At 37.5% G+C, this 26,140-nt stretch overlaps 1 protein-coding gene across 9 annotated transcripts in view; it reads right to left on the reverse strand.

The window, feature by feature from the left end:
• Positions 1-26,140, reverse strand: part of LOC120488428 (acid-sensing ion channel 1C) — an 84,828-nt gene that overhangs the window by 51,134 nt on the left and 7,554 nt on the right. The window contains exon 1 of one of the 9 annotated variants that reach the window (XM_039685166.2): positions 23,402-24,763. The exons of the other annotated variants lie outside the window; for them this stretch is intronic. Within the exon in view, the coding sequence (XP_039541100.1) occupies positions 23,402-23,965 (564 nt within the window). The 5' untranslated portion in view covers positions 23,966-24,763. Of the gene's footprint in view, positions 1-23,401; positions 24,764-26,140 lie in introns of those variants that run through there. 9 annotated transcript variants of the gene reach the window in all.

Here is a 26,140-nt window from a genome sequence, read left to right on the forward strand (position 1 = left end):
TAACTAAAAATCTGTATTAGCTTATTATAATACTCTAATGTTTAATGATTTTTAAAAGATAGAAAGATGATAATAGATAGATAGACACAGAAGACTATGATTCAAATGTAAATAGATTGTATATAATTCAAGTGTAAAATGCTTAAAATTACATTAAAATTACTGTCCAAAATAACTGTCGCACACAGGCTAGTTTAGAGTATGACTTGACCCTTACAACAGAATGACTTGACTTTGACTTGCAATGTTAAGACTTGGACTTGACTTGAGACTTTCATTTAGTGACTTACTCCCACCTCTGGAACATAGTCAATGGAAGCTCAACAGTACTTGTCTCATTGGTTCTTACGTGTCAAGCAAGCATGCTTGATCTTACATCTACCAAATTTGAGTACTCAATCTTTATATTCAGTATATGAATATTTTAAAGCATGGGTGAATAGACTTTCAGACAGGTTTGAATGACATGAGAGCAAATAAATGATCACGATTTTCAGTTGCAGTTGAACTCAAACATGATTGTGTTGAGAAATGGAAAGCTGTGCACCCACTGAAAACAATTACTCTTCTGCACGACAAATCTGATACGTCTACAGTCATTTATATCACTTTTACAGTTCGTCTCAAATGAAGCGGTTCAACTGTAAGACGCAGCACAACCTCTGAGGACTCTTCACAAAACTACCAATTTGAAGTTCAGGCGTGAGACGGCACTCTCACCAAACACAATCTCATCCTCCCAGCAAGAGCATTTTGATACAGATTTCCATTAAAATAGAACACTGAACAACAAAAGCATGAGAGATGTTTTGAAAGGCATGTAGAAGATACAGAGAGATTTGCAAAATAGAAAAATAGACATCACTCTCAAAGGGTTGTATTGGCCATTTTTTTTTAGCAACTGGGAACTGATGACACCCGTTTGACATTCATTTTCCACAGTTCAACATCAATCACAACATTTGACTTTGCTACTTTTCAAAGATTTGTAAACTGGTACTGTACATTGAGTCACTTTGGCCTTGCTTTTCAAGACTACATTCTACTTGATGCACTCTTCTGTTTCAGAATGCTAATTAGATCAGGGCTTCTCAATTAGCAGGTCGCAACCAAGGAGAAAACTAGCATTTGTTAGGATTCACATTCATCAGAACCACCCAAAAACCCCATGTGAAACCTGCAAACTTTGCTAATGAGAACTTTTAGAGCCAATCAAATGAAATATTGACGGCATGACGTCAAAGGCAGCAGTCAATTTCTTGCTAGCCCCAGAAAAAGTATCTGAATTATATTAGCGATTATATGCTGCATCAGAATACTAGGCTACTTAAGAATGCCATTTGAAAGGAAAAGAAACTAGAGGAGTTACAGCATCCACAGTAGATAGGAGCCTTTGGTAATGTCATTTTTGTAAACTTTGTAAAACTCTGGTAAAACTTGAGTAATTTAATAACCTTCTTACATTTGCGTGTCTGTAATATTGGAAAGGTTGAGTAAACACATGCAAAAGTCTCGTCCAACTGATTTTCAATTTAGTTAGTCATAAACCTCTGACAGTTCTTTATATTACAACAGATAATATAAAATTTAAAATTAAATAGATATGGGAAAAGCCGATTATAAAAATAGAAGATATGCGCATGCACAATCAAATATCCAATATAGATTATATACATTATTGATATTGATATATATATAATTTTAAGCCTGGCAGATCTGTACATACATAGGCTTAATAAAAAGAGTATAATAATAATAATAGCAAACAAAAACAACAATTAAAATTGTTATTCTATTATAACTATAACATTTTATAATAAGGATTTTATATAACTGGTCAAAAGCATACTGCTTTTTTTAACCAGTAAATTTCACTTTTATTGGTAAAGAGTGTAAAGACTGTATTGTGACAAACCCTCTTCCTACCGTTATAATCTGTTGTTGACATTAAAAGCTCTGCATCCAGACAAAATTCAATCTGTCACTTGGCAAAAGCTAGCCAAATGAGGCAGATGCCGACGTAGATAGGTTGTGAGAAATGCCCTCATTCTAAAAGCATGAACAAAACTATGCTAGACAACTCAAAAAATCATAATCAGTCAATATATGCAATGGCAATATATCAAAAACATTTCGTTTACTCTAGCATGACAGTGTTGGTACTGTGTCGAGTGTGAGACAAACATGCGTCTTTTCAAACAGAATGACTGAGGGTGGGCATTGGTCTACAGGCTGATAAAGGAAAAGTAGTCTGTTGTAATTTAACAGTCCTCTTGTGAAAGGAAACTGTGACATTCAGACCGGCATGTTTGTCTCATCGATTTGCGTCTAGCTCAAAAGGCATCGTTCATTCCCCGCTGTATCCCTTTCCCATTCCGCCTCCTCCCCTCGGAAGCTCACAGACGCAGGATGCAGAATACCAATGATATGTGATATTTAAATGGTCGTGATATTTGCGCAATTCAAACAGGCGCCTCTCTCGCAGGGGTCGCGCCGGTGACAAATACATGCAAATTACCAGTGCAGAAAATGTGCTAATGTCATCTGTGGAGTTCAAAGCACTGCTCTTCTATTCAGTCGAGCAGTCTAGTGTTCTGCAAACCTCCCGTTCTGGTGTCTGATATAGAATCTAATCAACTGAACAATCAAACCATTTCGTCAGTGCAATGAAGCAAAAATATCCCAGTGTGCAAATCAAAAACTGCTCAATTTCTTTTTTTTTTATTTTATCCCATTAAAAAACTCTTAATTTGTGCCATAGCAATAAAATCCAGATCCAGCAATTGAAACTGGCACCTCTATTGTTCTTAAATTAATTAAGTTGGCTTGTGAGAGCCAACTTACTGAAATTCTATTTAAACTTATTATTATTATTAAGTTGGCTTGGGAAAGCCAACTTACTGAAATGCTATTTAAACTTATTATTATTATTATTATTCTTCTTACTCAAAAATTTGCAACTCTATCTCCTCCTAGAGCTTTAACTCCACATACTCCAAACTCGGCACGGACACTCAAACTGTTCTGACTCGGTGTGCTATATCTTTTCTAACTGATCGGACTTACGGTTCTCCTAAAAATGACGATCAAAGTCGGAAAAAACTCCCATTGACTCCCATTGAGAAATTCAAACTGCCCAACTGTCAAAAATTCAAATCTAAATACCTTGAAGCCCCAGACTCAATCAAACTGTCATTCTATACACTATATGAGCCACTGAAACTCATTCAAACTAATGAACTCATCTATCTATGACACTTATCTATCTAATCTTAAACTCTTAAACTCAAACTAAATTAATAAACTCTAAACTTGAACTCTCTAAGACTCATTTAAACTTATAAACTCTAAACTCATAAACTCTAAATTCATAAACTCATACTCTTATAAACTCTCATAAAACTATTAAACTCATAAATGAATAAACTCTGGACACTTACTCAATTAAACCTAACCTAAAATCTAAACTCATAAACTCTAAATTCACACCATAGCAACCAGTTACAGCACCCTAGCAACCGTAGGCCATAGGCACGAGGCCGCAGGCCTCGTGCAATACTAAATATTGCTGATTTCTCAGAAACTTGTAATGTACCACATTTGAAGAGGCTGACAGGCTCTGTAAGAAAATACCTCACAGTGGGGGAATAGTTGCACCCCTGGGGGGCAGGAGCTGCCCAAAATTGCCCCATAGACTTATTATGGTGTACACATTGCATTAGGGTTTTATATTGAACATAGCTCTGGATCACAGTGTCATAGAGACAACGGGGCGGGCTCATTTTACTCAGACGACCAATCAGTCTCTCAGGATCATTGTGAAGCTATCAAGCCACGCCCTAGCAACCATTTAGAGCACCTTAGCAACAAGTCCCATAGACTTCCATTGAAAGAGATTGAAGGGATATCTCCGGATAGAAGTGTCATAGAAACATGAGGGTGGTCTCATTTGACTATGGGTAGCAAACAGCCAACCATGAATCACCTCAACAATTTCTGGCCACGACCTAGCAACAATTAACGAGCACCTTAGCAACCAAATTTTAAAGAGGGATATCTTCCACTCTGAATGTCACAGAGTCATGAGAGTTGATTTATATCATTCATAGTGACAAGCAGCATTTGGAGATTCATCACTGGCAGCTGACAAGCCACTCCCTAGCAACTAAACAGAGTACCCTAGCAACCATTAAGCAAGATTTATATCTCTGCATCAGAACAACATATAGAGATGGGGATCGGTTTAAATCATTCATACTGACAAGCAGCCTTTGGAGTTTCATGATTGGCAGCTGTCAAGCCAATCCCTAGCAACCAAACAGAGTACCCTAGCAACCATTTTTTAACAGCTATATCTCAGCATCAGAAAATTGTATCGCGATGGGGGTTGGGTCTTTTGACTCATGCTAGCACACATGACTTTCAATATGCTAAACATGCTAGCTGTGAATAGCTAAATGCTAATATGGATGCTTTATAGTAACCATTTGTAAACACTACCAACCAACTAGCAACACCATAGCAACCACCCAGAACACCCTAGCAACCACCTAGCAACACCATAGCAACCACCCAGAATACCCTAGCAACTGCCTAGCAACACCATAGCAACCACCCAGAACACCCTAGCAACCGCCTAGCAACACCATAGCAACCACCCAGAATACCCTAGCAACCGCCTAGCAACACCATAGCAACCATCCAGAACACCCTAGCAACTGCCTAGCAACACCTTAGCAACCACCAAGAACACCTTAGCAACTGCCTAGCAACACCCTAGCAACCACCAAGAACACCCTAGCAACTGCCTAACAACACCATAGCAACCACCCAGAACACCCTAGCAACCGCCTAGCAACACCAAAGCAACCTCCCAGAACACCCTAGCAACCGCCTAGCAACACCATAGCAACCTCCCAGAACACCCTAGCAACTGCCTAGCAACACCCTAGCAACCACCAAGAACACCCTAACAACCACCTAGCAACACCATAGCAACCACCCAGAATACCCTAGCATTTATCTATCTATCTATCTATCTATCTATCTATCTATCTATCTATCTATCTATCTATCTATCTATCTATCTAACTCTATCTATCTATCTATCTATGTATATATCTATGTATCTATCTATCTATCTATCTATCTATCTATCTATCTATCTATCTATCTATCTATCTATCTATAAACTAAGTTAAACTTAATTTAAACTTTAGACTAATTTAAACTTCAAACTACTTTAAACTTCTTCAAACTACTTTAAACTTCTTCAAACTTTCTGTTCCAAACTTTCACAAGCCAACTTAAAGTTTGTCTCGACGAACTTTTTAATCTAGTTATTATTCTTTTTCTGAGCGGAAAATTTTCTGACTCTATCTCCTCCTAGAGCTTTAACTCCACATACTCCAAACTCGGCACGGACACTCAAACTGTTCTGACTTAGTGTGCTATATCTTTTCTAACTGATCGGACTTACGGTTCTCCTAAAAATGACGATCAAAGTCAGAAAAAACTCCCATTGACTCCAATTGAGAAATTCAAACTGCCCAACTGTCAAAATTTCAAATCTAAATACCTTGAAGCCCCAGACTCAATCAAACTGTCATTCTATACACTATATGAGCCATTGACACTCATTTAAACTAATGAACTCATCAATCTATGACACTTATCTATCTAATCTTAAACTCTTAAACTCAAAATAAATTAATAAACTCTAAACTTAAACTCTCTAAGACTAATTTAATCTTATAAACTCTAAACTCTCAATTCATAAACTCATACTCTTATAAACTCTCATAAAACTATTAAACTCATAAATGAATAAACTCTGGACACTTACTCAATTAAACTTATAAACTCTAAACTCATAAACTCTAAATTCACACCATAGCAACCAGTTACAGCACCCTAGCAACCGTAGGCCATAGGCACGAGGCCGCAGGCCTCGTGCAATACTAAATATTGCTGATTTCTCAGAAACTTGTAATGTACCACATTTGAAGAGGCTGACAGGCTCTGTAAGAAAATACCTCACAGTGGGGGAATAGTTGCACCCCTGGGGGGCAGGAGCGGCCCAAAATTGCCCCATTGACTTACATGAAATGGGCCATCCTACACATTGCATTAGGGTTTTATATTGAACATAGCTCTGGATCACAGTGTCATAGAGACAAGGGGGCGGGCTCATTTTACTCAGACGACCAATCAGTCTCTCAGGATCATTGTGAAGCTATCAAGCCACGCCCTAGCAACTATTTAAAGCACCTTAGCAACATATCCCATAGACTTGCACAGAAAGAGATCGAAGGGATATCTCCGGATACAAGTGTCATAGAAACATGAGGGTGGTCTCGTTTGACTCTGGGTAGCAAAGAGCCAACCATGGATCACCTCAACAATTTCTGGCCACGCCCTAGCAACAATTAACGAGCACCTTAGCAACCAAATTTTAAAGAGGGATATCTTCCATTCTGAATGTCACAGAGTCATGAGAGTTGATTTATAGTGACAAGCAGCCTTTGGAGATTCATCGCTGGCAGCTGCCAAGCCACTCCCTAGCAACTAAACAGAGTACCCTAGCAACCATTAAGCAACATTTATATCTCTGCATCAGAACAATGTATAGAGATGGGGGTTGGTTTAAATCATTCATACTGACAAGCAGCCTTTGGAGTTTCATGATTGGCAGCTGTCAAGTCAATCCCTAGCAACCAAAGAGAGGACCCTAGCAACCATTTTTTAACAGCTATATCTCAGCATCAGAACATTGTATCGCGATGGGGTTTGGGTCTTTTGACTCAGGCTAGCACACAGGACTTTCAATATGCTAAACATGCTAGCTGTGAATAGCTAAATGCTAATATGGATACTTTATAGTAACCATATGTGAACACTACCAACCAAGTAGCAATACCATAGCAACCACCCAGGACACCCTAGCAACCACCTAGCAACACCATAGCAACCACCCAGAATACCCTAGCAACCACCTAGCAACACCATAGCAACCATCCAGAACACCTTAGCAACTACCTAGCAACACCCTAGCAACACCATAGCAACCACCCAGAACACCCTAGCAACCACCAAGAACACCTTAGCAACTGCCTAGCAACACCCTAGCAACCACCCAGAACACCCTAGCAACCGCCTAGCAACACCATAGCAACCACCCAGAACACCCTAGCAACCACCTAGCAACACCATAGCAACCACCCAGAATACCCTAGCAACCACCAAGAACACCTTAGCAACTGCCTAGCAACACCCTAGCAACCACCCAGAACACCCTAGCAACCGCCTAGCAACACCATAGCAACCACCCAGAACACCCTAGCAACCACCTAGCAACACCATAGCAACCACCCAGAATACCCTAGCAACTGCCTAGCAACACCATAGCAACCACCCAGAACACCCTAGCAACCACCTAGCAACACCATAGCAACCACCCAGAATACCCTAGCAACTGCCTAGCAACACCATAGCAACCACCCAGAACACCCTAGCAACTGCCTAGCAACACCCTAGCAACCACCAAGAACACCCTAGCAACTGCCTAGCAACACCATAGCAACCACAATAGTAACTCTATCTATCTATCTATCTATCTATCTATCTATCTATCTATCTATCTATCTATCTATCTATCTATCTATCTTTAAACCAAGTTAAACTTAATTTAAACTTTAGACTAATTTAAACTTCAAACTACTTTAAACTTCTTCAAACTTTCTGTTCCAAACTTTCACAAGCCAACTTAAAGTTTGTCTCGACGAACTTTTTAATCTAGTTATTATTATTATACATTACATTTTTATTAAGCATGTAAATTCCAATATAGGAGTTGCATGTCTTAGATCCCTAAAACCAGATTTGCACTTGAATCTGTAACCTATGTTATGATCTATACATTTGTACATACATTATACACTTCTATACATTTGTATACATTTGATTAATTAATTAATTAATTAATCATTTAATTTTTCCAATACATTTAAATATAAATATTTCAGCAAAAGCATAATAATTAACATTTAGATATTCCCCAAATATGTATATAATATTCCTAAAAAAACTAATAATTAAAAAAAAAATTATAATAAATAATAAAAAAAATATTTCCAATAAATGTATATATGTATTATTCCAGCAAAAAACATGAAGATATTTACCCCCAAAAAACTATAATATTTAATATTCCTCCAAAAAACAATGATAATAATTAAAACAACAACAATAACTTTTGATCGTTCGAATAAAAAGTCTAAATGTAATTTTTCTACACAAAAAATATTAGCAATAAATAAAAAAACAAATAAATCTTCTGCTGAAAACAAAAATTTTGAATAATCTGCATGCTGCTTTTTCCCATACAATGAAAATATTTAATTTCCCCCAGCAATCTCTTGCAAAGTATTACAAATAACATTACATTTAGCCTGTTCCTCACATTAAGTTATCGTACAGCTTCTGAGGACCATTCCTAAATCATATGGTGTGTTTCGCCATTCACCTTCACTATGCAAAGTTCCTTCTTTTGTGTTTCACAGAAGAAAGAACATCATATATGTTTGGAAAGACAATAAGTGAATAAGTAGCCTTCATAATCTTCATTTTTGGTTGAACTACTCCTTTTAAGAGAATCTGTCACACTGATTTATTTTTTTTTTTATCTAAAAAGCAGAGGATCTTCTTGGCTAGCAAGCAAAATGATGTTATTTACACATTGATTACTTGGATTGCAGTAGGTGAGAAACGCTCCTCCGCAGCGCTGTCGACACACACCTGACATCATGCTGTGACACACTCACTCCCAGCCTAATCAACAAAGCTGTAAACACTGGCATGGTGGCAAGTGGTTCACAATGTAGCCAACACTCACCCGCACTGCCAAGGTGTTAACCTCACTCTTCTCACACATGACCCACACACTGCATTTCGGTGAAATTAAACATTGAGTGGCTGTTGCTTGAAAGGTTATTGATCGCCTAAAATGCCAAGATGTTAAACTGTTTGTAAAGAATCATTTTAAAACATCTCACATTCCCGTAATGGAAGACGGCATTGAGCTCAGGAGGAATCTAACAGTTATTAACACAATAACACAGCTTGAGATAACGGAGTAGGAAATGAACGTTAACAGGCACCAGACATGGATATGTTCTCTTGGATTGCACAGATGAGAGAGTCATATGTTGCTTGTAATTTGCTTAGCTAAATAATAATGGTGTAACCAAGAGTGTTTTTGCTAATAATGCATCACCTAAATCACCCAATGCATCCGACTGACCCTAAATCTGCTGACATTAGCGCTTGACACAAGCTCCGGCGCATATATATGGGACTCTGTTAACGGCTCGCAGTCCCTCAGAAAACGTGGTTGAAGGTAGGAGAGACGCTGCTTAATTTATGGTCCGGAAAAGATCTCCCTTTGGACCTGAGTCAGCAATCGGAGATGCATCAACTCGTGCAGTTTCTACTCATCTGGCCGAACCGAATTAAGAGAATCTCAAAAGCCCATTGTTGAATTTATCTCATACGAAATGGATGAAAGCCAAGCTTTAGTACCCAGCAATAAATTGATGCTGATAATGCTTGAATGAATAACGTGCGAAACAACTATATGAAACCTGTAACAACGATATTTAAAAAATGAGAAATATGGCTGAAAACAATGCTCTTTTGAAATTATCTTTTTATAGATATGTTGTTTCACCTGTTTGTGTTCTTTTCGCATTACTACGAAATCTTCAGATGTCTCGGAGATGCCTTCATCATCAAAACAAATAAACAGTGTACAGAAATAGTGTGTGCCATTAGAGATTCCACAAGCAGAACAGCAGGGAGTTATGAAAACCCTTACAAAATATGGAAGTTGGAAGTTAATAACTCGCTCTAATGCGCAAAAGAACAATTATATAAAGTACATTGTTACTTTGACTGCTATTTTAACACTGCATGATGTAATCTGATTTGATGTTTCAGAGTCTGTCAAAATAACTGCATTTTCAAATGATTATAAAATTATTTTATAAAATGCAGATTTAATTTATCAACAAAAATAATGGATTTTACAGTCACATCCATTTAAAATACACAAAAAATACAAAAAATAAAATTAAATTCAAAATAAAATACACAAATATTTTTATAAAGAAAGGAATAAAATATATAAAAACAACAAAAGTAAATCGATTACGAAAAAAAAACATTTAAGCAAACCAAAAGTATAAATGAAATTAAATAACTTAAATTAAATCCAATACTAACAACTTAAGTAAATACATTAAAAAAAAACTAAACTGAAATAAATAAAAAAATTACTAAAATAAATGTATTATTTATTTTAGTATTTTTTATTTAATTATTATCATTATTATTTATTAATTTATTTATTTTTAAATAAAAAAATACACTAAAGATGCTTGTGTTTATCTATTATAAGTTGCTTTGGATGAATGCGTCTGCTAAACTAAAAATTAAAAATTCAAGCTTAAGGTCAAATGCATTTGTTTACATTTGAAAAGAATATTTGACGGCAATGCATGCACTCAAGCAATTAAATAATTAAATTTTATGTTCGTCTATCTATAGGCCTCAACAACAGTCAAAGCGATTATAATTGCAAAATGTGTACCTGGGACTGAAAATATAGCAATGATTTTTCACAGTTCTCATGGCAACATTATTATATAAGCCGTTCAATATGGCCTCAACCAGAATACAAGTGACTGATACGCTCCATTTCATTCATGTCACGATCTACGATCTACTAAAAGTCGCATTTTCATATTTCATGTACATCCTGCTTTAGTGACATAAATCTCTTTTATGCTTCGCCTCAAGTGGATAAAATACCCCCTCGAAAAGTGCCTTCTGATGTAAGACCATTATTATTGGTTTTAAACTCTGCTAGAATGGCTGTGAATGAGGACCAGTGCAGACTATAGTAAGCTGTGTGCCGTTGCCAAGGCAACCGTGTACCTCAATGTACTTGATTGTTATCTGATGATTGAACCATCGGTTGCTACATGAGAAAGGAGGCTTGGCTATTTCTCAATGCAAGAGCTTTTAGAACATAAATAAAGGCTGTAGCTCGTTCAACAAATCCAGTATTCACCGTGACCTTGCAGTGAGCAAACCGTGCGTAATTAGCGCCCTCGGTTTGATACAGTACACAAAGAAACATTCAGCCATTTAAACTGCTAAGTTGACATTTTCTGTCACGTTTTTGTGAGCGATAGCGCTTAAAGCGTCAAATCGCTTTTGTGAAGCCCATGATCAGTACTGGAAGGATAAGTTTTGACAATGCACGTACAAAGCTCTAATCCGACAGTCTGCGCTGGCTTCCTTATTTCTGTATAGTGTACTTTTTAATTTGCCTGTATTTACCCAATATGCTTCCCGAGATAAAGGCGTCTGAGTGGAAATGCTGTCTTTGTGTGGGATTTGAGGAATTTTAAGGAGTGTTTATATTGTGCCACTTTAAGCACTTAAATAGCTTCAGGTGTCAGAATGTGTTTTATGAATTCACTAAACCTATTCTGAGTGTTTACCGCAACAGCAACTGTATTGAAGTAAACAATGTCTCCTTGTTTCTATTCTGACAAATAATGCATGACTAAGCGCAATCAAATATTCGTTTTGAATGCATACTTAAGGCCTATCGCACATATTCAATAACAAAAATCTGCATGAAATACTCCCCCACATTTATAAAAGATCACACCGAATGTTTGTGGTAATCAACATTAATTATACTGAACAAAACAAACGTAACACTTTTGTTTTTGCCCCCATTTTTCATGAGCCGAACTCAAAGATCTAAGACTTTTTCGGTGTACATAAAAGGCCAAATATTGTTCACAAATCGGTCTAAATCTGTTAGTGAGTACTTCTCCTTTGCAGAGTTCAAGATGCTAATTAGACAGCATGATTATTGCACAGGTGTGCCTTAGGCTGGCCACAATAAAATGTACAGTTTTACTGTATGGGAGGGGGGGGGGGGGGCAGTCATGAGGTACAGGTCTTTTGCGACATGAGGTAGTTTAACACTTGTGTTTGCTCCCTGCTGTGTGAGTTCATGTTTTGAGGCATGGCTTTGGAGACACTCTAAAGGGAGGGTGGGATCTCATGCTTTCAAAGCTTGCTTGCTAATTCTAGCCTCTCTGAATATTGCGTACCCTACATTTAATTAAAGTGTTCAGTAGCGTGACTGTAGCTCAGCTACATATTGAACTTGCTTTGGGAATACACACATACACAGTCAGGATGGAAGTAAATACTGAAAGACTAACGCACAATACGGAGTGTTATGTGGATGAAAATGAGGCTGTGAGGGATAGACTTAAGCCTTTTCAATAGCACGCACTATATAAAGGGTCTTGCAGATCACATGCAATTTTCAAAGCTCACAATGTTCAAAAGTTTTTGTCAACCACAAGTTTTTTGGAAAGATCAGCTTAACAATTAGCATGCTGTTAAACAACACACGGTGTCTTCTATCGTTTTCCTTCCTGTCAACAAAAAAAAAATGAACGTGACCCTCACTATTGTTAGTCATTGAGGACTGTGCAGCGTCAATGGGTTTGACGTAGTCAGCGAACACAATAGTTACAGCTTCATCAGTGTAGTGACAAGTGCTGGGAAAGCATGCGCAGATAAGCCTTGGCAGAGAGACGATTTCAGATGTCAATTATTCCCCTATGTTCATCTGCACTCACACATTTTCAACCTCACAGAGAAATCAGACCTTCTAAATTGCAGTAAATACCGTCGATGGCATTGATCCAGTACACAATGGGAGACTCTCTATCTCCCCAAACCACAGCTAACAGCCTGAAATCGTTAAATCTGCCGCTAGTGCTACTTGGTACCCTTAAAACACAAAAGGTCCGTCTCAATGCATTAATTAACTAGGGAACTCTAACACTTCAGATCAAATAATGCTGGTTTAATCAAATGCTGTTAAATTTAGCCTCAAACATCTGACAAGTCATTAAATGTAAACTACAGTTCAAAAGTTTGGTGTCATTTTTCCACAAGGACCAATTCATTTTATAAAATTTGACAATTTTTTTTTGTAATTCTCTGTTTTTTTTGTAATTCTCTTCTTTTCAACTTTCTCATTAAAGAATCTTGAAAAATTTGTTGTCATGGTTTCCACTTTGCACAAAAATATTAAGCAGCACAACAGTTTTCAACTTTGATAATAATAATAAGAAGAAATGTTTCTTGAGCAACAAATCCACATATTAGAATGATTTCTGAAGGATCATGTGACACTGATGACTGGAGTAACGATGCTAAAAATTTATAATAAATAAATTACATTTGTAAATATATTCAAATAGAAAACAGTTATTTTAAATTGTAATAATATTTACAATTTCTGCAGACAAAAAAAAATACAGACCCCAAACTTTTGAATGGTAGCATTTAACTCTTGTCAGATACAACAACACTAGAACAAGCCAAAGCACAACATGACAAGATTAATCACTAGGTGTATAATGGAAATGTCTTTTTTGGCACTTCGATTCATTCATGCAAAACCCCTGATTATTTTTGAGCCTGAAATTGCTGCACAGCATTAATCCAATACTAAATGTCATATAGATGATTGAAAAAAATGCATTGTCTCCTTAATATAAGCTACCAACAGAAAAATAGCTTCCTAACTTTTAAAAAGGTAGTGTGACTTTACAGTAGATGACATATTGAAAGAGTAGTTCGCTTTTAAAAAAGCTTTTACAGATAATTTACTCACCCCCGTGTCATCCAAGATGTCCATGTCATTCTTTCTTCAGTCAAAAAGAAATTAAGGTTATTAGCAAATTATTAGCAAAAGTTTTTTTTAAAGTGAACTACTCCTTTAAAGTATGAGTAGGCTGCAACTTGGAAAACTTCAGAGACTAATACTGTTGCTTGCCAACACTGTTAAGTAAATGGTTAGTCTTCTCCCAGAGCCTTACATAACCAAAATACACCTACAACAGATCAATTCCCAGGAATCCTTTTGGATACATCCGACAAATTATTTAAACAATAGAGTTTGTTCCGAGTTACTTATGTGCGTTTTAATATTTTCATGAATGAAGATCTAAGTGTTCCAGCTGGAGGGAGAGCTTCTCGCCTTCATTACGGCGCTAATCGTGCCGGAGACAAAGCCATAACAGCTCAACCTTCTGAACCAGTAGTGCTTTTCATCCCACCTCCGTTCCCTTATTAGCTCATCTGGGTGAATGTTTTAGAAATGATCCTGGTTTCATGCACCGACGGAGCACAGCATATCAATACATGGTTCATTGACAATTTCTTCCTAGATTGGAGCAATTCTAATATCTAGGTAGTACAATGACATTTTGTGAAAGACTTTCCACCATTGCCCAGAGAGCCTTTTACATGGATATGCACTGATGTAATACCGGCAATTATATGCACACTCATTTCCATGTTTCTGTATGTGGTCCCCTGACAAAACATTAATTCATAGCCTTCAGATCTAGAATCATAAGTGTTGAGAGAACACAATGTAATAGTTTTCTTACAGCAAATAATATTATGAAATGAAAAACACATACGTATCCCATACTGCGTTTGCCCTCAGAGCAAAATGAGTCAAATACAAAAGCACAAATCTCTTAGATTCATAATAAATAAGCATACAACTACCAACCACCTGACCTGACTTTGATTGAGTTTCTAAAAGATTTCACACTAACTTCCTGACTTTATTCCCAAGTTCGTCCAATTCCATTTTAAGCGGATTGGTATGAAACATGTGACACGGTCTCAAATGTGAGGTTTCGAAATCATCCTCTTTAAAAGGCGATATTCACAAACCCACATCAAAGCGGGTCTTTTTTTATCACGGTCTCTTTTCTTATTTCCCATCACAACTTTGTCCCCTCGAGTCACCGTATGGCCTCTCCAGCAGACAATAGACTAGTTCAAGCGAGACTGGATGGCTGCCTTGTCGAATTTGATTGGCGTCTTCATCTCTGGCAGTGGTGCGAGTTCACAAAATCATCAGATCTCTTGGTGGTTATAATCCAAACCTGCTCTCCAAATTGAGCGGAGATGTCACTGATTGAAACAAATGAGTAATTCCACACTCCAGTGGACGCAAATCATCCAGAAAAAAATATAGAGATTGAAACAGGTCGACGCAGAATGCTTTGTTCAAAACAAAATGGACCGGTCTGCAGGATCAGATCGATAAAGACAAGCATTTAAAGGACATTTAAGCCACAGTCATCGCCTAGAGATACTGTGTTAAGTCAAAGCTGGAGATAAGATCACATGTACAAGACCAAAAGGTTAAGAAAGTATATTAACTTAGTTAAGGTCATTATTTGACAGTTTATAATACAAAATTATGTCAAAGTATTTATCAATATTACAAGAACAATGGGGGAAAAAAAAGGATTTTCATTTGCTAGAAGTAAAACTGAAACAGACTGGCAAAAAAACAAAACAAGATCATAAATATTCCACAAAAAACCCCCCAAAAAATAAAATTAACATATTTGCAAACTTTAAATAGAAATATATTTGTAACTATTTCACAAAAAAAGGGTAATAAAAATATCAAAATGATTAAAGAAAATAATTAGTAAAAATAAATTAATATTTAAGGAAAATCATAAAAATATAACAATTCTTCCACCACCTTCCATTATTTGCAAAAATAAATATAAAAAATATATATAAAAAATGTCTTCAATAATTTCCAATAGTAAAAAAATAGATAAATAATTCTAACATTCATTCGTCTCTTATTTCTGTACAGTTGATTCTTAATGTTTAGCTGATAATTTATTTTGACATCTTTCCTTGCAAACAAAGGCAGCAACAATATCCAAATAAAAAATCCTGAAATAATAGAACTATAGCGACTTAACACATTTAGACAACCATGTCATTATTTCTAGCACCACCCCCTTTGGCAGTTAAAAAAAAAAAAAAACGTACAGCAGAACCATGTGTAACATGATTAATACGCAAGAATCAATTAAAAACTGCTGACTTAGTAAATTAATAACATCTCTGTACAATGTTTGAGCTTTAGACATTACCATAAAGTCTTAGCATGAAATCCATTAGCGTAACCACCATGAGTGCTGAATGAACAGAGACTATCAGACGGCACAGTCAGGCATCCGCGAGCAGGACGGAGGGAGATTACAGCGGAAATCAGCTCAGCTCACACAGCCTCATTGCCTAATATAAAGACATGGATTTAACAACATCTCCAAGACAGCGTTTCTCCTTAAATTGTGACAAACGCATTTTAATGAGGGCAAAGTTGTGCAATGCTGTTTGGTAAAGAGTTTGTGGATATGGCACTTGCATTTGAAGAATTTTCTGACTGGACTTTATTGTATATTTGACAAAACTACAAAAAAGTACCACTTTTGCTAGGAAATAATGGCATAAGATGTCACGTGTTACTAATTTGTTTATAATTTAAAGTTAGGGAATTTTCAGAGTGGCTAGCATTAGCGAGCTAGCTTTGAAAGCATAAGATCCCACCTTCACTTCAGAGTCTCCAAAGCCATGCAACACACACAGCAGGGAACAAACACAAGTGTCACAAGACACGGTGTTAAACTACCTCATGTCTCAAAGCATATAACATAACAATAATAATGAACATAAACAACTTAAAGAGCCATGAACTGTACCACCTGACTCCAAATTACAGTAGTTAAGGCGTGAACACAGGGTAAGCTCGTTGTTTTGGTTCAGGAGGAACTGTAAAAGGCGGCTGCTGTTTCGGTTGCGATACGCAGTGACTGGCGTCTGCCTGACTCTGACTATGTGAGCAGGTGGACGAAGGTATGAAAATACATACGTTGACAGGCAAGTAGGACATCGTTTCATTGATTGGATGAATATTTTATGGTCCTACTCCCTCCACAGAATATATATATATATATATATATATATATATATACACACAATTAAGCCACTTAACTTAGAAATTCCTATCAGGATGTGAAAAGATTTTTAATCAGCATAACAAAACAAAAAATGCTTCTGAAACTAAATCACCCACCTATTCTGCCTTTGACCAATTCTAACTGATGCTTCCAAGACAATCACACAATATTCGTCAAAAGGAATAGCGATTTCAACAAACCCTAAACTATTTCTGCCAGCTAGACAATATTTCCTTGGTGACATATGACTCAAAGTGCAACAACAATGTTCAGTTTATCACCAAGGTTTGAAAGATATGAAAACAACCAATTCGAGATACAGTGACGGTGCATCATTGTTCCAGTGGGGCGAGAGGTGGATCTGTCAGCTGGGCCCAATAACACACACTTGAGGATACTGCAGCACAATTCCCTTTCCACAAGCATTTGCCCTGTCAGGTAAACAAGCATCACGGAGAGCACTAGCTGAACTATGACACTGAAGGCCACGTATACAAGATCCCCGAGTGTGTGTGCAGACAATAACTTGAAAAACATCATAAATGCTAAGTTTCCAAACATAAAAAAGCTGCCACATTTAACTTATGTCATGCTCTAGGCATGAAAAAATTAGATTGATGTAAAGCTAAAACAACTAATCATATTTAAGTAAAAATCTATAGTCGTGTCTTCTCAAAATAAATTGCATTTTAATATTATGAATATGAAATGAAGACAAAAAAATCAATACTTGCAGTAGCCTAATAAAATTGCATCTTTAACACAGCCACCATTTTGGGTAATGCTTCATATCTTGTGCCAAAAACGTATTTATTTATTATAAAAAAATAAACCATTTCAGATTAATATAAATAAATATAATATAAATACATTTTCAAATTAAAATAAATAAAATGTAACAAATAATTTTATAATAATTTTTATTTTTAATATTATTTAATCATTTTAATTTATCTATTTTATAGACCTGGAAACATGTTGTTGTTATGTTGTTAATCTTTTACTATTTAATTATCTCAAATCTGAACTGTATATGATAGGCTCCACAAAGCTAGATTAATGCAGTTTACTATATTAAAAGGGTGGCACAGCCTACCCAGACACATCTTGCCCTATTTTGTCCAATGACATGCATGTAAATAAGCAGAATTAATAATAATTCCATTCAAATTCTAATGGTGAATTTCTGTAGATCGATACAGAACTGTGAAAGAATCACAATGCATCAGCGAATCAATCCCCCCACCAGCTTAGCTTTATTATTCACACTGCATCAGAACTGAGATGTCTGCATAAACCAAATACAGTGAATGAATCCCCACACATCCCAAGAAGCATAACAGCTCAAAATCGCTGCAAAAGTGTGAACATATTTTAAGGAACGCTGACCTGGCATTACCTTTAATAGTGGTGGCATTCGTTCTCCTTCTAAAAACACTGGCCTTTGACTCGCACGACTCATTTATTAGGCAGCCTTCGCACACTTCAAGAGAATGATAGCGTCAGGAAGCTCCTGGAAAAAATTGTGCCGCTTCCCAAAAGCATCATAAAAGTTATTGATGTAGTCTGTATTGTGACACCCCTTCTGGCAAATCACCCGCATCAAACGCTGAGTATCATAAGACGACGATAAGATGAGATGAGTTGCGTTGTCTTCTGAGGTTCCCTCGGCCGTAACGACATTGTCTTTTATTGCTAAAAGCCACCTCAATCTTTTCACGTCTCCGGGGCTCGGCAACAGTTAACGTGAGAGAGAGAAAAAGTGAGCCGAACCTCGTCTCAAAGAGGACTGTGAGCAGTAGGTCAAGATGAACATTGATCAAAGAGTGGAAGAAAAAAGGATCCAGGCTCAAAGTACATGATTAGACTTCAGCAGCTGTTCTCATTCGCAAACGCTTAGCGACAAAACACTCGAAGAGAAACTTTGTAATTGATCACGAAACAAAAAGAATCGCAAAGTCCATTTGCTTGATGAACACAAGCTAATTCTGCTCTCATGAAACTTGATAATGAACGTCAGTGCAAAGGCCTTTCTTTGTTTACATAGTTTCTTCAAGCACTTTGTATGAACTTAGAAACACAACAGATGTGAACAATAGTGTAATCTAGAGTGAATTCCATCATGTCAGCTTGAATCGAAAGGGCATGAAAGTAAATTACCATAATTATAATCATGAGCAGTTAGGTTGCTCTTCCTGCTTTTCTGACATGAACCAGAATGCAGTGTTATAAAGACAGAAAATGCTTGAAAGTGAGTGTTCAAAAGACATCCATTATGTGATTTTTAGGTTTATCTTCTCACCCTTTGTGAACGGGGCAGTTAGACAATGTGTTTTCCTGTAGTGTGGAGCCTTTGTGTATTGAAATAATGGAAGCATACTCTGGTAGTACATCAGACAAGAAAAGAGTTGCATGTAAAACAAATCAAACACACTTTGACAAGAATCAAACTATGGCCGGTTTTATTGCATTAAGCTGCGTTCACACTACACGCGACCAGTGGCTGCGCTGGAGGGCGTTCCCACTACTGGTTGCCTAGTAATGTTTTAGAGTGACATTCACGGATGTTACTCTATGTTAGACAACAAATACGTTTTTTTGCCGCTACAAACATTTTGGAAAGAAAAGTCTAAATAAAAATGGAATCAGTATTATGCATAAAATGCATAATATTAAAGATGAATGAGAAACAGTGAGTGCTCTTTGCCATCGTGGCAATGGCAAGAAGCTACAAGAAGCTTCCAATGGCAAGTGAAGAGTCCTACACAGTGAGTTTTTTTCTGTTATTTATTTCGGACTTTGTCACGAAGTATTTCGGATTCATATCGAGCTTTTTTTGGTTTCGCAACGTTAGACATTTTTTTATCAGATTCCGACACGTTTTTTTTTAAATCAGATTCCGACACGTTCCGACATTTTTTATCAGATTCCAACACTCTAGTTACCACATCTGCAGCTGTGGTAACTAGAGAAGAGCTGGCAACCTGAATGCCGCAACACTACTGACTCTGTGATTGGTAGATCGGTGGAGGGTGACGCATCAGAACAAAACACAACATGACATTATCAACATCAGTTGAAGTTGGGCTGCAACTTCACTTTTTAAAGGACAATATCCTGGCCGGACTACTGTTGTCAGTAGGGTTGGGTATCGAGAATCGATTGGAACCGAGACTAACTTTTCGTTTTTCCCGGAATCGTTCAAAAGTTAAAATTTCGATTCCTAGTTTCAATATTCACAGTCCGCCGAGGGGAAGAAGAAACCGCTGAACAACACCAACGAAGAAGCGTCTACCGGAAGTGTTGGCATAACCACGCGAGTCGAACATGAGTACCTTACGTCGGCGATCCAAAGTGTGGCTTCGCTTTTCTAAAAATAACGAAATCTCGGCAAAATGCAAAATTTGTGACAATAGGAGTATTTTTACATAAGGAGTATTTCCTTCAGAAAGGCCGTTGGTTAGCAAGGTTAGCTAAACTTTTTTGACCCTGCCTCTTAAAAGAATCGGAATCGAGAATCGTTAGGAACCGGAATCGAAACAAGGAATCGGAATCGTTCAAATTCAAACGAATACCCAACCCTAGTTGTCAGTGATATGTGTGTGTATATATGTATACATCACTGACTCTGAACTGCTAGCTGCTAGATTTTTCAGGCAAAGGCAAATTTAAATGGCTAACACTGGGGTGCTAAGAGGACTTAACTCATTAATGAAAGGATAAAATAAAGCATGATGGACAACCAAGTCCATCAAAGTGACAGGTAATGATTATCTGTAGCACAACCTCTGCACCCACACTGTCCAAATGTCCCACAAATGGATTAAAACTCACCAGAATTTAAAACATTGTGAGAATAAACACAGTCACACACCCGTCACTAAAGCCATTGTGTTGCTTGAAAAACCTGACTAAAGCCATTCATAATGAAGTAATGAAGCCATTTAGAATGAGTGACTGGTTGGAAAAAAAAAAAAAAAAAAAAAACTGGTCGCAACTCAAAACCCTTTGGACTTCACGGCCCGTAAGCAACCGCCAAATCAGCCCTGTGGTTAATCTGAGCTTGTGTGTCCCACATGGGCATTACAGCTCAATGTGTTTGTGCATGTGCCAAACGCTAAATCCCATTTCAGACAAGGCAACATTTTTCATAATATTGGCTCATAATTCACATAGAATTTAAATCAATAATGTGCCCATGAAAAAAATCCTTAGTATATTACAAATTATATAGAAATTGTTTAATTGTAATAAAATGCATTGTAAACCAAAAAATACATGCAATTTTAGTGCTACAATCATTATCAGGCACATAATGTACACAATTTGTAAAAAAAAAAAAAAAAAAAAAAAGCAGCAAAATCAAACTGATGATGCCACAAAGCTACCCTCTCTGAATAATAAAAGAAATACAATAAAAATGCACCACCAATGTTTCAGTGGACTAAACATAGACGTTGCACCTCTTGCACCTAAACTGTCCAAGAAGCACAAGCACTAGAATACATAATGTGCAATGTCTGACTAAGACATAAATGCATGATGGGAAAGACACAGTAATGTTTTGTTTCAAAGATGTGTGCATGAACCTCAGCATAGCTGTTTGTGACCAACAGTAATCTGACAGCTATTAGAGTACTTTCACAAAATAGTTATATACATATACACACACAAACATTCGTGCACATGCACACACAAAGTGACTGCTTTCAAATCATCTCAACTACCTAGTGAGTGTTTGTCATCATGCACAACAATAGCAATTACCCTTGAATGATTTGCAGTGCAATGCGATGCCTTGTTGCCAGGCAACACTCATGTTAATGAAGAAAGCCCATTCTCTAAGTAAAAAAGTATAGGGCACGTTACTCGGCCGACAGAAGGGGGGCTTGAAAACGATCTGGATCACAGCGGTTCAGCTGTGATGCTTAAGCAGCTGAAAACAGATGTACCGAAGAGTTGTGCTTTTGAATGGATCCAGCCCTTGAGGGTTTCAAGAACAACACTGAATGTCAATAGATACTTGGGTTTTCCTAAGTACATTTCATTTTCATTAAGAACAGATTTCTCCCTAAACTAGGTAAGTGCGCATTGGGCCCATTCCCAGAGGTTTTACACTGGTACTCAGCATTGATGTATATATTGTCAGGAGACCATACTGTAGATACCTGATCGCAACACTTACTTTCATTAAAGTCAATCAAAAGCCACTTTAGGGAGAATTAGAGTAATGTTTTGCACTCAGAGTTTATGGCACTCATAGTCCAGTTAATGACCCCTCATTTATTTAATTTGGTCATTTAGGATGCTTATGACAGTAAATTATACAAAGTCAGAAGGTGAGTATGCTGAACACACAAAATAACCTGTCTGCTAAGTACCTTTATATTAAAAGGCCATCATGTCAAATGAACTTGACACGTAATCGGTTTCCCAACAATGAAAATTCTAGTATTTACTTACTTTGAATGGGAAGTAAAAAAATACTATGAATGGGGACTGAGGCACTTAAGCTTCAAAAAGCATGTCAAAGCATAGTAAAAACACAGTCCATATGACCCACTACATGCAGTCTTCTAAAGCCATGATAGTTTTGTAAATAAAAACCTACATTTCTGTCTGCATTTCACACAAACATATTGCATGACTTCAAAGGACTTGGCATATTGTGCATACATCATATGTCCTTGGTGTATTTGTCTGGTCATTTTGAAGCTTTCAAGTCATCATTCACTTTTATTAAGTTTTATTAAGAGTAATCAGAATATTCTTCATATATTCTCTTTTTGTTTTCCATGTAAGAAAGTCAAATTAGGACGGGTTAGAAATGACATGAGGTTGAGTATTTTTATTTCAATGTGAATTATACCTTTGATCCTATTGTCACAAATATGAAAAACATACAATGTATGCTTTGAGGTATAAAGAAGACTTCTCTCATTTCCTACCCTAGCACAGAACATTAGAGCATTAAGATATTGTACATATTCCAATCTTAAAGTTGCAATTCTGACTGAAATTCATCTTGCTTTAGTTGTATACATGTGAGAATATAGTCACTGAGTGAGAGAGCAAGTGTACTACTCTTGTAATGTCTTAGAGTGGCAATTTGAGAGTCATTTTTGATTTTTACTACCCAGAAGCCATTGATTCATAAATGTAATTGCATATTTCAACCTATAGATTTCTCTGCTGGAAATGGATTTGTGGGGAAAAAACAAAAAAAAAAAAACGACACTGCACAAGCAAAAAACGGAGATCTCTCTTGTTAACAAAGAAGTAGTCGGAAAGAAAAAGAATATAGTTTGCGTAATTCAATACACACAGTCTCAGTCAATGGCCCGTCGTACCTCATGTCAGGTGATATTTGCCTATAAACTAAAAGTGCTTGTAATTCAAAACTTTTTACAGCATTAGAAGAATATACCACCATGGTAACTTACAGTGGTGAAGTTTGGAGGGATGCAATCCTCCCCTCTGAAGGTGCACTGCAAGAGCATTTCGTTGATATCGTGGCCTGTGCGGTTGTAGAAATCTATCATGTTGAACTGCTTGGGCTTGTAGTTGGCAAAATTAGCCTTTTCCTTCAACAAAGCGAGGACTTCCGGCTCGGCCAGGTGAGGGTTAGCGATCTGATAGTTCTCGTTGAGCAGTGCCAGCAGCTCCCCAACGTGGTACAGATCATTCTTTGTGATCTTGGAGAAACGAAACTCGTTGAGGTTGCAGAAGGTGATGGCAGGAAAGGTGAGGATGGGCGCCGCCACCTCATCAAGTTTGGTGACGTGAGGGAACTCAAAGTAGTAGTACACTCGGTCCATGCACACAAACATCAGCAGACCTAGAGAGCCCAAGAAGGACAGCGACCATAGGAAGCGACGGAACGTCATGTGCCCGTAGGCGAATATGTGGCTCATGCCATGTAACGTGGAGGAGTTGGCAAAAACTTGGAGGCTGGACGGCCTCGTGCTTTCAATGCTGTCTTCGGAGTCTCCCTTCATGGCTGTCATTTGGTATCCACTGAAAACTAGGTTTCAGGCTGAAATAATCAGTAGAAAGTGTGCAAATGAAGCAATTTAACAAAAGCAGCAAGTCTTTGAAGGTAGCTTTTCAATTAGTGGTAGTCCTCACTCCATCTGCAACCTCTTCCAGGGTCTCTGAGAAAGCAGCTGTCATTCCATGCAGAACCAAACACAATGACAGCTCCAAAAAGACCAAGTCGCGTGAAAAGACAGGACGAGTGACGCTGTCCGGTTTCTGAGGGACAAAGCACAAAGAAGTGAAGGGAGACCAAAAGGCACAGAGGAATTGTGGAAAATGTAAACACAGCAGAAAGATCTCGCTCGGCGAGAACAGTTGATTGGAGCGTGCCTCCTCCGGTCGGCACTGAATGGCTTTACATCGCTATGACAATGCCATGGAATGGATTCGTGAATGGGAAGATTACAAGAGCCGAGCGTCTGTTGCTCGTCGCCGGCTACGTCCCACTGTGCCACTCCCCTGCTGAAAATCAAGGGTCATAGACCTCTTATCCCACCTCTGCGTTTGACAGCCTCAGCTGGGTTCCCAGTCTCTCCTGGATTCGCGGGGAGCGCTGCCTCTTGGTGTTTTGGAAAGCCAATGTGGTGGTCTCGCCTCACACAGCGAACGTTTCTTCCTCCAGATCTGGAAATGAGGATTTATGCACCTCTGCCGGCTGCCTGCCACCCCTCCTCTCTCTCCGTTGCTCTTTAGTAGTCAGGATCCATCCCACTGCTGAGCGTCTGCTCCGCCACAGCCTGTGTATGTGTGTGAGAGAAGCATGGGGGAGGGTGCTAGCGGGGCTGGGGGTACTTCGACTCCAGGTTTTGTATGAAAGAAAAGCTCTCAATGTGCAATGCTGTATTTCAGCTACAGGTAGTTGCAGAGAAGCAACCATCTGTGCCATGTGATCGTATCTGAGGAGGTTGGTTTTGCATGAAAGCACATCCTCATTTTCCCTACTGAACCTGCATCTTAATTTAGTTGAGATGAACTCGCATGGTTTTTTATCTTTTCAAGACACCATTTGAGTGACCAGTAGCAAACACGTTGGTCAAACAGGCTCGATTTATGGACTGAGGCTCAATCAATCAATACCAATATGCAATGTATTTTGAGGGTTAATAGTTCAGGGATCCCTTCACAGCCCACTAGCAAATCCACTATGATGCTCAAAGGAGAAAAATTACCATAACAATGGGTGAATGGTCACGGTTAGAGATCTTTCTCAACCAAATGAAATCAATATCCAATCAATGTTGAAAGGTGAGGTAACATGGGAGTAAAATAATACTTGTTTATATTTAATTGTTGCAGGGTCTCATTTTTAATAGACACAATTCAATTAAAGCTACGATATGATTTTTGTAATAAAATATCCAAAAATCACTTGCACAGTGGGATATATTTCCTGCAATTAATTTACACTGTGCACTTACAATATCCTAAAAGTTCCCAAAGACTTTTAATTTCAGAGAACCACTCTTTTATGCATTTTATTAAACAGGTGAGCAAATGTACAAAAAACTAATTAATGTTATATAGCTCAACATGATGCAATGTAAGAATATGATCAGTATGTAATTCTAATGTTGTTCTAGCTCACTGCTAGTCTCATACTGACAAACTAACACAGATTAGCATTCTAACTTTCAAAACACTCAAATTCAGTTTAGTGTGATAGTAGACCAAGTGAAGCAGCGCTGCGTTACCTCACAAGTTTAATTAGTCAAATAAACTGACCTGTGTGAGTTAATTCAGCACTTGCGGGTAATTCGGTAGAATGAAATGTCCTTATATCCACGAGACTCACGTGTAGTGCTGATATCTTGTCTTTTATTAGCAATCGCACCCTGCTTCATACCACAATCATGTTAAAAACATCAATTAACATTATTAGATCCAATATCATGACAGCAAGTTCCATGATTCCGCTTATTTCACTGCGTCATCAATCTACGCCTTTGTTATTGTAAGATGTTAACGACCCCTAGCGGCGAAAAAATTACATATTGTAGCTTTAATGTCAAATTTAGTTTGCACTCGCATCCTGGCCAATGGTAAATATAAAAAAAACTGTTTCAGAACTGTTCACATAGACCAGATGGAGTCTGTGTATATGAATTTATATTCTGACTTTTGCAAATATTGTAATGTCTGGATCC

Source organism: Pimephales promelas, chromosome 22, assembly GCF_988280905.1.
Source record: "Pimephales promelas chromosome 22, fPimPro1.hap1.1, whole genome shotgun sequence".
Lineage (NCBI taxonomy): Eukaryota > Metazoa > Chordata > Actinopteri > Cypriniformes > Leuciscidae > Pimephales > Pimephales promelas.